This window comes from Suillus bovinus, assembly GCF_016758785.1.
Source record: "Suillus bovinus strain UH-Sbo-P2 chromosome Unknown EDB93scaffold_97, whole genome shotgun sequence".
In the NCBI taxonomy this organism is placed as follows: domain Eukaryota; kingdom Fungi; phylum Basidiomycota; class Agaricomycetes; order Boletales; family Suillaceae; genus Suillus; species Suillus bovinus.
Window position 1 is genome coordinate 96,305 of NW_024542153.1, and position 13,853 is coordinate 110,157.

Genomic DNA, 13,853 nt, shown 5'->3' on the forward strand with positions numbered 1-13,853 from the left:
AGAGAGATAGTATTTCAGAGATGATTGGAAGGCACTTTGAAAGAAAGACAGAAAGACAGAAACATACTGATCAGAAAACATCAAGTATAGTGAAAACCGAGAGAGAACCGTGATACCGACCAGCGGCCCTGAATAACGTACATATTAATTTTAATTACCAGTTTACGTATGAGAATAAATATTAAATAATATATCGTAATGACGTGGGGTAGTGCGCTAGTCTACTTCCAGCGGCTCATGCTGTGCGCTAATCTGCAGAGGCGCCGCAGAAAAATCGATATTTGTGGGCAACTCTTACCTTCCGCTCATCATCAATAAGGAACCCTGGCTTTCCCCCCTTTCCCATACACTATTTCCCGGACAGCTCACAGAACACCGCACAGTGACAGTTTCTATTGTTTGTTGCGATATATAAATTAGAAAATTCTCTCCCCCTCTCTCTATGTCTCTCTCTCCTGCCGCCCGCTAGCTGACCTTGGTAGTCACCCATCCCACAACCACAACTATTGCAGCTTTACACGAAATGTGAGTAAGAGGCACATGTCATTTGTTGAACGACGCCCTCACAGCTCTTCGAAGGAACTCAGTGCATCCCAAACCAAACTTGAAAATACCGTCAGCACCACACAAATATATGGTATAAACGTCCTGACTTACACCCAACCTAGTGCTACTGATGTTATTAATCCGATATTGAGCACATCCGGAGATTACAGTGATGTATACAAGTGCATACTGACGACCGGCTGCGAAAGCACTCTCGTTCGTAGTTGACTTCACCGGAGGATGAGCTCAGCTTTAATCTACCCTTATTCCGCAGGTCGCAGTGAAGTCCGTCCGATTTGGATGGCATAAAGAGTACTACAATGTTAGTACTTTTTAATTTCCTCGCGTAACTGCTTATTTTTATGACGCTTCAGCGAAACATGAGAGAAATAAACTTGCGCATCAAACTCAATCACCCAAATATCACCCGGTTGTTAGGTACCACTGAAGAATTCAAAGATGGCAGCTTCCCTTCGTTAGTGTTCCCTTGGATGCCAAGCGGAGACCTCCATTGCTATATCGCGTACCACGGAGCAGGAATCGAGGCATCACTCAAGTTGTCCCTGGTAAATCAAGTAGATAACTTACTCGTCAAACGATAACATAATTCGCTAGGCTCGTGACATCGCCTCTGGAGTCACTTATCGTTAGTAATATTCCATCATAATGGGCCCTCACGCTAACTCCTTGAATGTTTGCAGTTCACAAGTCACATGTGATTCATGGTAACTTAGAGAGTGTTCGTTGTTAATATCCATTCACCATCATGAAAATTTCTCAACATGTTTCCAGAAAAATGTTCTCATAGGCCCAGAAAATCGAGCATATCTGACCGGTTTCTCCTTGTCAACCGACCTTAATACCAGTAAGCTCTCAAGAAAGCCTGAGCCTGGTGGAGTGCGATTTGCTGCTCCTGAATGCCTCATCCATAAAGTAGGCGGGAACTCCTTGCCTATCATCAACAGCGATATATACTCACTCGGCTGTATCTTATTCCACGTGAGTGTGTGCTTGCAAATATTGACTATTCTGAAGCTTGTATTCAGGTTTTCTCAGGATGTTTGCCGTGGCATGGTTCAAAATCGGGCGACATTATTAACGAACTTCGACAGCGTCGTATGCCGTCACGTCCAGGGGGTGACGGTATTGATGATTCCCTGTGGAACTTCATCACACGCTGTTGCTCTTTCATACCGCGTGATCGACCATCCGCAACACAAATCCTTGAATTTCTCGATCAGTACAAGCCTAGTAAAGTCAATATATCTCCAGATGACCTGACAAATATTCTCTACGACATCCCTCTCTTTCCCACTGACGGAGGAAGTTTTGCAGACATAAGAAAGTGCACGCTGAAGAGGGACGGGAACACCATACAGGCCAGCTGATTCTTTATAAGATAAGAAGATATATAAATGATCTATATCCAGGTAGCTCTCAAGTCAATTCGACTCCGAGGCAATATTCCAGCTCGAAAATTGTGGAAGGTTCGATATCTCACCCTTGTGCTCTCAGTCAATTCATGGTGTCTTGTGTCAGGGGTACTTGCGTGAAATCGACATCTGGGCAAGACTTATGCAGGAAAACATCCTACCTCTACTCGGAGTCGCACGAGGTATTTACATGGTTTCTGGTTGTGACGCTTTGGTTTGCCCCTGGATGGAGAATGGCACACTATCAGTGTACCTCAGCAGGTATCCGACGATGGAACTGCGACAGAAGTTAAAATTGGTATGTTATAGGTTGATAGCTATTTCAATGTTTTAATCGATTTCCAGCTCTGCGACGTCGCCACTGGCCTTCGTTATCGTGCGCGCTATGTATTCATCATTTGCCTCATTTTTGATCACAAAAAATGCAGTTCATTCCCAACGCGTTGTGCATGGAGATTTGACAAATGTGTGTATAACACTCCGTAGAGGCGCCTCGACTAATGGGTGGACAGAACAACATCCTCGTGGATGTTAACGGACGCGCGGTAGTCGCTGATTTTGGCCTGTCTTGCCGAATGGAATTTACTGGGAGTTACTCCGCCACTGAGGCTGTAATGTGGATGGCACCCGAACTAAATCAACTCCCGTTTAAACCATCTATGTAAGAGCAATCTCATATCGTCTATAAATGGACCTCACCCATTTTCTCTCTCTAGACACAGCGATATGTATTCCTTTGGTTCCATTATGAATTATGTATGCTCTATGTCAGCTATGGTGTCTGCAGTCGTTTGATATCGATCACACCTTTTTAGGTCATCTCTGGCAAACTTCCCTTTGCGCCTGAATCAGCGAATACCGCCTTTCATCAAGGAAAACCACCCTGCACAGTCCGAGGCAATGACGTATCTCAAGAACATTGGGAATTTATCCAACGGTGCTGGGGACCATTTAATTTGGAACACGGGACCTCTTCTCGCCCATCCGCTGAAGAGGCTTGTATATTTCTGCGAAAGGAACTTGAGCTTGAAACTTCTGACTGAACGCAAAATGGGTCTGAATCTTTGGAACAAATTTATATATCAAATTTCATCTGTACCTAGGTATACATTACAAATTAAATCTATACATAACCTGGCGGTGCCGCCTCCCAGTGACCCAACTCTGCAGCCCTGCGAAGAAAGACGTCCCAATTAGTGATCATAAGCCGCAAGCAGCGCAGCCTTTGTAAATAGGCTTGGCTTCTATAACGATTATATCCTCCTGCCATAATGCGGTGCGATTGTCTCTAGTAGGAGCTAAATTGAAAGTAAAACCATTCAACATGAAACTTCGGAAGCCACACTCAGTACACACTGCAAAGTACCTTTCAAGTCAATCCGCCGGCTCGGGGTATTGGGGTATGCACCCCATGCGCAACAAGGCGTTGACCCAGCGGGTACGTTTCACAAGAATAGCGTCCTGTATCATCGGTTCATTTGGCGCCCCTAATTGCTGTTCGGATGTGGCAGGCAGAATGTCACTGGCTACTTGATACTGCTGCCTATGTTGGTTTCGTCTTTCTTCTTGAATGCCGGTCGCCAGGGACCTTTCGGGTTGTGTTCGGTGCACCACCTACAAATCGAGTCATTTCAGTAGTAAATTTAGCGGGAAAGGGATAGCATGACAAACCTGTCGCATACGGGACCGCATACGTGACGCAGCAACTTTAACAGGTACAGAAAATCGCCTGCTAACACTTGGAGTGGGATCATTTACGACTGTAGGAGGCATGTCGTCCTGCAGTTCAGAGATTATTTATGACCGGAGACAACTAGCGACTGTGCCGCTTACAAAGAAACCATCGTATATTGTTTTTGCACGATTTGGAGCGTTGAGGGACGGTGATGGCCGTCGGGTTACAATAATCGGTTGGCGGGTAGGGATGTGCGAGTCAGGCTGTAGATTGTGGTATGCTTGTAAGCCAGCGCTCATGGACTATCTACGCGAACATCACATACGTCAAAGTTAAAGGCAGGCTTAGCAGTCGCGTCTCCATCACGACCCTGATCGTGACGTGGTGTCAGTGAATGATAAGTGGATGGAATCTTATGTGAGTACCCACATTTTCATCCCCTGTTGGCATTGCACTAGAGACAAAGTCTGCTATATCCCAAAGGTAGACCTCGCCGTCGGAAGTACCGGTAGCTGCTGAATTCCCATTGGTTGCGAGCGCTGCACAGGTGAGATCCGCGGAATGTAGGAGTGGTTGGCCAATTGTTCGCTTGGTGCTGAGATCCCAAAAGCGGAGGGTAGAGTCATAAGAGGCGCTTGCAAGCATACGCGTTTGGTCTGGAAACAGAACTGAGGGCGCTGACAAGGTCAGAGTGACCCGGTCCCTCAAGCTCTAGCGGCCGACCTTCCGGAAGTTCAAGTGTCATAATCTTCCCGTCTTTTAAGCCAGCGACAATTGCATGCCCATCTGTAGTCATAGCCCATGTTGCACTCGATACGTGGTTAGGATTGTCGCAAATTTTGATGACTTCATCCAGCTGGACCTCCTGTGCTTTCTCGTTGATCGTCAATCTCGAGATTTCGCGGTCATAACCGCTAATAAGGAGTTGTGTGCCGTCATGTGAGTAGTTGATTGTATGTATGTACCGGAGGCGGGTATCATGAGTACTCATGGGGTCCTTGAGCTCCGATGATACTGGCCAGACTGCTACGCTGCCATCATCAAAGCCACTAGCGATGTAAGCACCACCATCATGTGGACTCCAGCATACGCAATTTGCTGCAGCAGTATGATTCTTTGATTCGGCCATCATCTTCGCAGTTTTTCCATTCCACCTCCAAACCCGAATTTTTCCATCCTTGCTGCCAGTCGCAACGCGCTCACCATCTGGTGCTACGTCGATTGCACAAATTTATTTTTTCTGTGTATCCTGCCAGAGACGTTTGCGAGTTTTTGCTTCTATGACTTGGAGACAACCGTCGTGGGAACAGACGATGACGTGTTGGTCTCTGAAGAGATATGCAATAGCCAGCACCCTTTGCTTGTCGTCATTGACCTTGATGACAAGTTTTTCTGGCACGAGCTTGTTGGCCTGAGAACTTGAAGACATTCAATTGGAACGTCAGGGAGCTCTAGGATTCGATTGAGGTGCCACAGCCTGTGCTAGTGAGCGATTCGTGTCAGCTGATGGTATCTTCGACCCCGATTATCCTGCACCGTCACAGTAAATCATTGATTTAGGTGGCAGTGGGCACTCACAAAGAGATGAAAGTCAGGCGACGGTGCTGTTGTCAGGTGGGTCTTAATTATAGCGTTGGGACCAAGTGCAGAGAAACTAATACTGTGTACTAAGCTGCGTATTTAAGAGTGGTGCCAGTGGACCCAAGGAATCACAGTCGTATCGCAGCCGGGCATAGCGTTATTTTTGTTTGACACACTGTCCAGTGTCTTGTCAAAGGATCGGCCTATTCCACCAAGCGCTTAGATTCCTATTCGGGTCTGTCATGTGTACGATCTACTTGCTCGTTTGGAACTAGTTTGAAAGTTCTGATAGGGCCCTTCCAGAACGTGTATTCCAAAATTCAGCAGTGCATGTGACTGAGAAGTACGTATCACTCAGAAGTGCGTGCGCCTATGAACTTCAATGTGATTCGTGTTCTTCCACATTCCTTCGCGCTCTTTGCATTGTACTATCAGATAGGTCTAACTTTCAGGATTCAATACTCGTATCTGCACGCCAGCAAATGTGGGTAACCCTGATTAGAGTACCATTGGAAAGATCACTGGCTTATGTATCTGATCCACAGGACCACTATGTGCGCCCTGGGCGCCCCTGGCGTCCATTTTCTAAGTTGCAAAAACATCGCTGATTGTAATGCCTTTAGTTCCGAGACTTATAATCTTACAAGTCGAATATTACCCACCAAAGGACAATGTATTTCTACGCCATATACTGAGGTGAACCAATGCAATCTTAAAGACAGCGGAAAGCTAGTAGGTTGACTTTGTCTTGTGCGACAATTGGTCAATTTATGTGCTTTAGGTGGCAGTTAAGTCGTACAAGTCCATGTCGGGTGATCCACGCGAAAAATACTCAGAGGTCAGTGTACTCAGTACTGGCATATGTCTCAGAGACTCAATGCGATTGCTCTCATCATCAAGACAATTCATCCGGAATTACAGTTGCTATCATCAAACCTTCTTCGTCACAACAACATAGTTCCATTCCTGGGCTTTAAAAAGGACAAAACGTCTCATTCTCTGGTCATACCATGGATGCCAGACGGCACTCTCACTTCCTTCATTCATACTCGTAAAGCGGGCCTTGGAACAGCTACCAAGGCAACTCTTGTGAGTTCTTTTCAGACAGCAGACTTGTACTCTAAAACCCTCCTTTTTAGTTGCACGAGATTTCCTCTGGTCTTGAACATCGTACGTTGTCTTTTAAGTTATGAAACAACTGAAGCGAGTAGTGAGGTGCAAAAGTTCATCTAAACTTCGTGGTTCACGGCAACCTAGAGAGTGTATGATTTTAATCATCGTAGTTTTGAACATGTACTCAATCTTCCTTACAGGACAACGTACTCATTACTGAGCGACATAGCGCTTGTCTTTCTGGTTTCCGCCAGTCAGTGAGGCTTTCCTCAAGGGATGCCACATGTCCTCAGTCTCAGATGCCGCCCAAGCCCGCAATTCGGTTCGCAGGTCCAGAATGGTTCGTTCCGAAAGACGATGCGATATTCCAACATCTTCCCAAGACTCTTTTTAAAAGCGACGTATACTCCCTCGGCTGTATCATGTTTTACGTAAGATTGAATACCGCCTCCCAGCATTGAACTAAGAACCTCTTCCTCCAGGTCTTTACAGTATGCATGCCTTGGAATGATGCAACATCCGTGGAAATCTCTGATCAGCTTCGGAAGCGCGTGACACCATCACGACCCAAGGGTTCGATAGTCGATGATGAGCAATGGGCGCTTATAGAACCATGTTTGTCACTTCTTCCAAAAAAGCGACCATCTGCATCGGACGTCTTGAAAAAGATCAAGGATTACCTCGTATCCATCGGCATTCCTGATCTTACTGGACAGATCGAAAAGAGAGATAATCATCCCTTTGCTAGCGGAGGCTATGGATCTGTCTACGAAGCCATCTTGAACAGAAAGACTGGGGGCCGAGTCAAGGTTACTTTTTTGCATTGGCGTATGTCACCGGCCTGATGAAGAATAGGTTGCCGTTAAGGTTATGCACATCGAGGCTTCACAAATAGATGAAGTAAAGAAGGTAGTCACAGAAGTCCACCAGCAGATGTTCGTATGTTAAAGTATCGATTCGCAGAATTTGAGGCGCGAACTTGCAGCTTGGAGAAGGCTATCTCACATGAACATAGTTTCGTTGTTGGGCACTACGACAGGCTTCGGTCGTTTCGAAGGCATGGTCTCCCTATGGATGAAGAATGGATCACTGGATGTGTACTTGCGTACAAGGATTGACGTACCTTTATCAAAACGCCTTCTTTGGGTAGGTTCTCCTCTTCTCTTCGATGATCCTAACTATATTTAACAGGTGGAAGATATTGCTGAAGGGCTGGCATATCGTATGTCTGAGTTCCCGTTGAACTTCAGAAATGTCTAAGACACGGACAGTTCATAAACATCCTGTGGTTCATGGAGACCTCACTCCAGTAAGCCTCACTTATCTATCTAAGACATTTTGATAACGTCTTTTTTTTTCTAAAGTTGAACGTTCTGATCGACGACGACGAAAGGGCCGTACTGACTGATTTTGGCCTCTCCGTTATATTAGGCGGCTTTAACAATTTGTCGGTCACATATACCGATGTAAAGATAGGAGCACTAGCCTGGGCGGCCCCAGAGTTACTCTCCGACTCCACCGATGGTGTGGAGCAGCAGAATCCAACCATCCCAAGCGACGTGTACTCTTTTGCATGGCTCATGTATCTGGTGAGGCCTGCCGCTAGTCTTGCTTTGCTTCTCATTTTCCTCAGATTTTTACCGGATCCCACTCGTGGAATATGACGGGGCGTACAAGTGGAATGAGCGCTATACTTCGTGCAAAGAGTGGCCAAAGGCCTTCAAGACCTGACACTATTGATACTCGATATTGGAGCTTGATTGAGGAGTGCTGGGATCAAAAGCCAAGTTCACGTCCAAAGATCAGTGACGTCTTGCTGCGGTTGCGAAAAATAGCTCCTGCGCAAAGATGACCACAATATTAGGGTTGACTTTGAGATTGATCCATAAAAGAGTTCCCATGCAAACGTTTTCAATACCTTCATATGTATCATGTACTCCTATAATCTGATGAATTCACAGACGAGTACTTAGCATACGGAGAAGTCACGGCAACCAACCGCTTCCACCGTTCAACAGTCTGAGTCATCATATCAGTGAATTCCTGCATTGCTTCGTTACAAAAAAAATACTGCGTACATGCTTATGCAGTGAACTTCAATGCTGTCGCAGCAGCTGCGTAATCTTTTTTCTTATGCCTTGTTTGCCCAATCGCCTCCCAAGCACCTCGCGCACCTGCCAATCCCCGGAAAGAAGTATTTTACCCTCATCCGCGTTCCAGGGCAGAGATACTGAGCGCGTGTGACGAACGTCCGACAGAGCACCATTCAATACCTCTTCCCCATTCGCTGAATCCCCATGCGACCCGTAAAGTGGGGGTGGCGTCTGGCTTTCGCGCTTGACACGCATGGCACGAGGAGGTTCTCGGAGTGAAAACTCGTGATGTCGGACATCCCCATTGAACTGCTCTGCATTATCGGACGCATGCTCGGGCTCATCTTGATCCTGAAGGTCCTCTGATGAAGATTCGGGGAACAGCTTCTCCGCTACGCTCTCTTCTTCTTCTTCTTCTTCTTCTTCCTCTTCTTCTTCCTCCTCCTCCTCCTCTTCCGAGGCGGCTTCATCATCACCCCCTTCACTACTGTCGACAGCAGCCCTTGCTACCTCGTCTTCTGCCTGGTTAGTTCTGTGACGCCCAACCACACTCGCCCTCCAGTTGGCATCCATACTGCCACCTTCGCCCATCGACGCCCGCTTCTTCAGCGCCGCTTGTTTCTTAGGTAGAGGTTCATATTCCAACTGGTATGATTCAGGTTCATGCCATACCCGCAGCCCATTCGGCAACCGTCGCTCAAGTAAAGCTTGCTGCAAGGATGGTCGATGACGAGAGCTGTGGGGCGGTTCGCCATCGTCATTATCGCTCTCTCTGCTCTCCCTCTCATTCGAGGCTTTCCTAGCTTCACGCGCTTCCCGCTCTCTCTGCTCGAGTCTCGCTTCAATCCAGCTCTCGGAAGCATCGCGCATGCCCCTTACATACATCTCAGTCTCTTCCAAGCTTCCAACGCGCTTGTAAACCTCGAGCACGACATTTGGTGAGTATCCATACGCGGCACCCATGCCTGATATCACGGATCTGAATCCGACAGAGGCAGACACGGGTAGGTCAACGGGGGTTATGAGCGCAAGTGGAACTGGTGGAATCGTAGGCCCGGGCGTGACAATGTAGCCGGAGAGGTCGGCTGGGACGGCTGATGATGTGGGATGGACAGGGAGAGAGTGACGGTGAGGTAAGTGAGATACCGAGCTACTGGCTCTAGAACGGGGGATTCGGGAAGTTGATACTGCTGATAGAGTGCGAAGGTCCATGCGCGGTAGGTCATAACCACCAACTGTCTCTCTCCGATGTCGCTTTTGAGCACGATTGAGCAGACGTTGAGCGTGTGTCGCCGGAGCGACTGGCTGTTCATGCGGTAGTTCAGCAGAGGATGTGAGACCCGAAGACCTGGCAGTAGTAGTTAGTTTTGAAGGCCCGGCCGTAGGTTGGGCCATAACCGATGCTTGGCCGATAATGTTGTCTTGCTTTTTATCCCATGAACCCTTAACGAGGTGACCTACCCTGTTCGTCGAGCGATGCTTCAGAGGAGATTCGGCTGCATCTGCACCTTTGTAATTATGTGGAGGATGAGGAGGGGAAGGAAGTGGGACTTGACTGAAGGGGTGGTGTTCAGATTCTATACAATGTGGTGGAAGAGGAGCTGGAGGTCGTTGAGATTCTGGCTCACGCTTTGGAGACACTACAGCTGTTTGTGATGTCTGAGAATCGACCCCGTTGACGAGATGGCCATCGCGTTCCTGAACCGCTGAAGGAATCAATGCAGCCGGTCCTTGTACTACCTCTTTCTCCTTGCCCTTCTTGCCTCGAACGGGAGGCCAAACCATCGGCTGTTTCTCCTCAGAACGACTACCTGGACGCACATGACCCAACCGATCGGTGAGCGCCGTTGTAAAGTGTCCTTCTACCACTTTGGGGAGAATTCTGGTCTTCAAAGGAGTAGAACGATCATCTGTTGGCGAGAGTGAACCGAAGATGGAAGAAACGGACTTGTGCTTCAAGACTCGTTTGGGCACTGGCGGCGGCTTTGGGGTAACTACCTGCTGCGAAGATGATGCAATAGGCTGAGAACTTGGTGGGAGCTGGGACGAGATTGGTGGCAGGGTCCCGACAGGAGAATTGGGTTCGGATGACAGAACAGGCAAGGTATCCGAACGAGAAGGGAGCGAAGGAATATTGAACGTGTTTGCTGGTTTTGGGGAAGGCGGAGGCACGTCGTACACAGTTTCTGGTGGTTCCTGGTTAGGGGAAGCACTACGAGCTTGGTCGCTTGGTCCAACGGGGGGAATTTGACGTGTCTCATCGGTCTTGGTCAAGGGCGAGCGACTACTCCCGGCATATTGCTGGTCTTTCTCCAGCTTAGATCGCTTGGCTTTCCGCTGCTCAGAAATGTCTCGGCCACCAGCCCGCTTTTTCCCTTTGCTGGTCTCTTTCGAGCGGTCCCTCGCAGCTTCTTCTTCATCGGATGGCGTAAACTGAGGCTCCTTCCCCGATTGCTCCTCCGGGTTGATTCCTTTCTTCTTCTGATACTTCAATATCCTCCTATCAAATTCGTCCATATTGTTCCTGTATCTGGTCTGCCAGGACTGCCACGAGTGTGTCTTGGACCAGTTCCATTTGTTATCAGCCTATATCAGCGTTAGGACTTGTTTCACAAGATGAACATGATAGAAACTCGCGTTTTGCACAAGGCGCTTGTACAAAACGTTTCCGCTTCTGTTTTTCTTGGTAGGGTTATATGTTGCAATGTATTTCATGAGGAGCGTGTCCTCGTCTGCGGTGAAGCCCGTACGAGAACTAGGAGAAATATGACAGGTCAGAAATATTAATTATGCAGATAAAAGTACAGACCCTTTTACTGGGGACATGTTTGCTGTCCAGTATATGCATATGTAGTAGCACTGTGAAGGGTGAACGATGGAAGCAGACGCGTCTCATAAGTGACGCGTCGAAATCACGCGGATGATGTCACGTCACGCCCTCCAAATATCCCTGACTGTACCACGAGGTCTGGGTTCTCCTCTCATGGATTTGGATCGGTTCCGTTTATCTCAGGTCTCACAAACAACATGACCACACCCGGTACTCATTTTTTCTCGAAGTTCTGATTTTGAGCGCTCATTGTATTCCAGATCTTTCTGTACAGTCGCTGTTCAATGTGAAGGGCAAGATCGGTACGTATCATGGCAGTGCCACGTTCTATAATGAATCACTAAGCATCGTTACACTAGCCCTCGTTACAGGGGGCGGTACTGGTATTGGCAAGACTATTGCCTCAGCACTCGTACAAAATGGTGCAAAGGTCTATATTGCGGCTAGGAAGGAATCCCAATTGAAGGAGGTGCGTGCATCAGTTTCCCAAGCGCAGTCAAAGTTCCAACAACCCATAGACAGTGGCTGAGCCTAATGTCAAAGGTCCTGGATCCGCAGACTACATCGTAGCAAACCTCAGCGTATGTAGCGTCCCAGAAAACTATCAACATGTGGTATTCACTCACAATACCAAGTCGAAAACTGGCACAGACGCTCTGATATCCGCTCTAGAGGTCCGAGAGCCCGCGAAGAAATTACACATCCTCGTGAATAATTCAGGCGTCTCGTGGGGAGCGTCTTTCGAAAACGTTCCAGAAGACAAGGGGTGGGATAATGTCATGGCCGTGAACGTGAAAAGCTTGTTTTACTGTGAGTGAAGCCTTGTGTTTCGGCTGCTTATTATTGAGTTTTGATATACCAAGTGACATCCGGGTAAGCATTATTTCCGTACGTAATGTTTTAAAAACTCACGAGCTGGTAGACTATCATCATGGCTTGCAAAGGATGCGAGCGCATTCGATCCCGGCCGCGTGATTAACATTTCATCAACTGCGAGTGTGAGGCCTTTTGTGGAAAGTCCGTTAAGTGTAGATGGACATGGGACATGGAGTTGTGCGTCATCTTGTTATGCGACGTGATAAGCCTGATGATATCTGTTCTCTTTAAGACGGTATCAGTAAGGCCGCAGGTAAGAAAATATCTGTCGACGAGGTTGTGTAGAGCTACGCTAAAATTCTTCGCAGTGAATCATCTGACATCAATACTGGCTGTTAAGTTGGGACCCCAGAAGATCACGTATGTAGAAACTCCAGTTGATAATGTCTAGTCCTGATTTCTCCGTCCGCAGTGTTAACGCAATCTGCCCTGGGTATATACCTAACACGTTGTCACTTGAATTACAGCTAATTCCCTCGACAGGATATTCCCCACGAAGATGACAGCCTTTGGATTCAAGAACGTAGGCGAGGAAAAGCTCACATCACGACAACCCATGGGTCGTGTTGGCCGTCCTTCGGACCTAGCTGGTCTTGCACTCTTCCTTGCGTCTCCTGCCAGTGCGCATGTTACGGGCGCACATATTCTTCTGGACGGTGGCGCAACATTGTCAAGTCAAGGAATTGCACCGAAGGTTAAACTCTGATTTATCACTGCACAAGACGCTTCGTTCGTATACCTTCAATTGCGCATCCTGCCGCGCAATCTCATAATCAATATTTTTGTTACAGCCGTAGTGCAAAACTAGTTATTTATAAAGTCTTTGTTGTCCATAACCAAATTAAACGGAACGGTCAGAACGGAAGAGTGGAGGGCTCTTTCAATCGAGGTGAAGCAAGATTATTTTGCGCTATTTCTATCACCATGACTTGGACCTAGACGATACAAACCCTTATCAAGGAGACTAGCAGGCCGAAAGAACCTCTACAAAACTGGACACTTGTATGCTGTTTGTGCCCTTCGTGTTGCGTGTATCGGACTGCAGTGCATCGTATCGCGCGGTCTTGAAACAGGCAGCTCGGGGAATCGCCCAGATCCAAGGCGATGGAATCCCTGGGCCTTGAGCTTGCTTTGTTTTGCCTCAAGGACCCTTTGTCAATTTGAAATTATACCCCTGTGGTTAAATTGTCCATGCGAAAAGCCTTGTATACTCCAGCGTAGTACCGCTTTCCATCATTGTTGTAAAAGCACTATAATCAGACTGAGAACGTCATGAGCAAAACGAGATCAAATGAGGGACGACAAACTAGTAGGTCTGTCCATGGTGACGATCACATCCGCCACAGTCCATTGATGTGCTGTCATTATTTGGGGATTGGTGCTACACCAGTATGTTGCGAGTTAGCCGAGGGCATGATGGTTTGACAAGCTAGGAGAATACGTTTGTTACCCATGAACTTCATGCGTGAGCTCTATACTGTCTTACGAGCTTTTGAGAGTTTGTATCAAACATGAATAGACTTTTACATAAATATATAAAGTACTGACACCAGAAGCGTTGCCTAAGAATTCATGCAAGGTGTATGGATAAAGAATGAGAACTGGGTTTGGAGCGTCATCTGGGACATCAGCAGGGAGAGAAAGCGTCGCAAGAAATGCGTGTCTTGCAAGATGAGATTCTTTGGTCCATCGTCAAGCGGGAGTGG

At 47.4% G+C, this 13,853-nt stretch overlaps 6 protein-coding genes across 6 annotated transcripts; 4 read left to right on the forward strand and 2 right to left on the reverse strand.

Annotated features, from left to right (window-relative positions):
- Positions 1–230: 230 nt before the first annotated feature.
- EDB93DRAFT_1178791 (kinase-like domain-containing protein) lies at positions 231–3,070 on the forward strand. Its single transcript, XM_041450597.1, has 16 exons — positions 231–525; positions 580–615; positions 669–762; positions 821–868; positions 921–1,112; positions 1,162–1,192; positions 1,248–1,285; positions 1,339–1,545; positions 1,593–1,925; positions 1,977–2,033; positions 2,086–2,277; positions 2,325–2,355; positions 2,408–2,445; positions 2,492–2,640; positions 2,696–2,735; positions 2,795–3,070. Coding segments are annotated over exons 1-16 (1,716 nt in total). The 5' UTR covers positions 231–523; the 3' UTR covers positions 3,023–3,070.
- Positions 3,071–4,125: 1,055 nt separating this feature from the next.
- EDB93DRAFT_1065641 (WD40-repeat-containing domain protein) lies at positions 4,126–4,885 on the reverse strand (the record flags this gene model as incomplete). The annotated part of the gene is made up of 2 exons (XM_041444893.1): positions 4,126–4,310; positions 4,720–4,885. Coding segments are annotated over 2 exons (351 nt in total), but the record flags the coding sequence as incomplete, so codon positions are not given.
- A 1,561-nt stretch (positions 4,886–6,446) lies between these two features.
- On the forward strand, positions 6,447–7,534 carry EDB93DRAFT_945281 (uncharacterized protein). Its single transcript, XM_041458044.1, has 4 exons — positions 6,447–6,497; positions 6,549–6,779; positions 6,831–7,257; positions 7,312–7,534. The coding sequence occupies exons 2-3, from the start codon at positions 6,648–6,650 to the stop codon at positions 7,191–7,193; spliced, it is 495 nt and encodes a 164-aa protein (XP_041302413.1). The 5' UTR covers positions 6,447–6,497; positions 6,549–6,647; the 3' UTR covers positions 7,194–7,257; positions 7,312–7,534.
- Positions 7,321–8,200, forward strand: EDB93DRAFT_1094466 (kinase-like domain-containing protein; the record flags this gene model as incomplete). The annotated part of the gene is made up of 5 exons (XM_041446594.1): positions 7,321–7,494; positions 7,540–7,570; positions 7,620–7,657; positions 7,713–7,937; positions 7,982–8,200. Coding segments are annotated over 5 exons (687 nt in total), but the record flags the coding sequence as incomplete, so codon positions are not given.
- A 32-nt stretch (positions 8,201–8,232) lies between these two features.
- Positions 8,233–11,316, reverse strand: EDB93DRAFT_945471 (uncharacterized protein). Its single transcript, XM_041458045.1, has 4 exons — positions 11,251–11,316; positions 11,079–11,196; positions 8,427–11,027; positions 8,233–8,367 (listed from the first exon to the last, which is right to left on the reverse strand). Exons 1-3 carry the CDS (start codon positions 11,265–11,267, stop codon positions 8,445–8,447), a joined length of 2,718 nt encoding a protein of 905 aa, XP_041302415.1. The 5' UTR covers positions 11,268–11,316; the 3' UTR covers positions 8,233–8,367; positions 8,427–8,444.
- A 152-nt stretch (positions 11,317–11,468) lies between these two features.
- EDB93DRAFT_1255613 (NAD(P)-binding protein) lies at positions 11,469–12,853 on the forward strand (the record flags this gene model as incomplete). The annotated part of the gene is made up of 11 exons (XM_041453806.1): positions 11,469–11,481; positions 11,532–11,573; positions 11,631–11,740; positions 11,790–11,852; positions 11,907–12,081; positions 12,135–12,144; positions 12,194–12,324; positions 12,380–12,400; positions 12,456–12,507; positions 12,560–12,580; positions 12,631–12,853. The coding sequence occupies 11 exons, from the start codon at positions 11,469–11,471 to the stop codon at positions 12,851–12,853; spliced, it is 861 nt and encodes a 286-aa protein (XP_041302416.1).
- Positions 12,854–13,853: the final 1,000 nt, after the last annotated feature.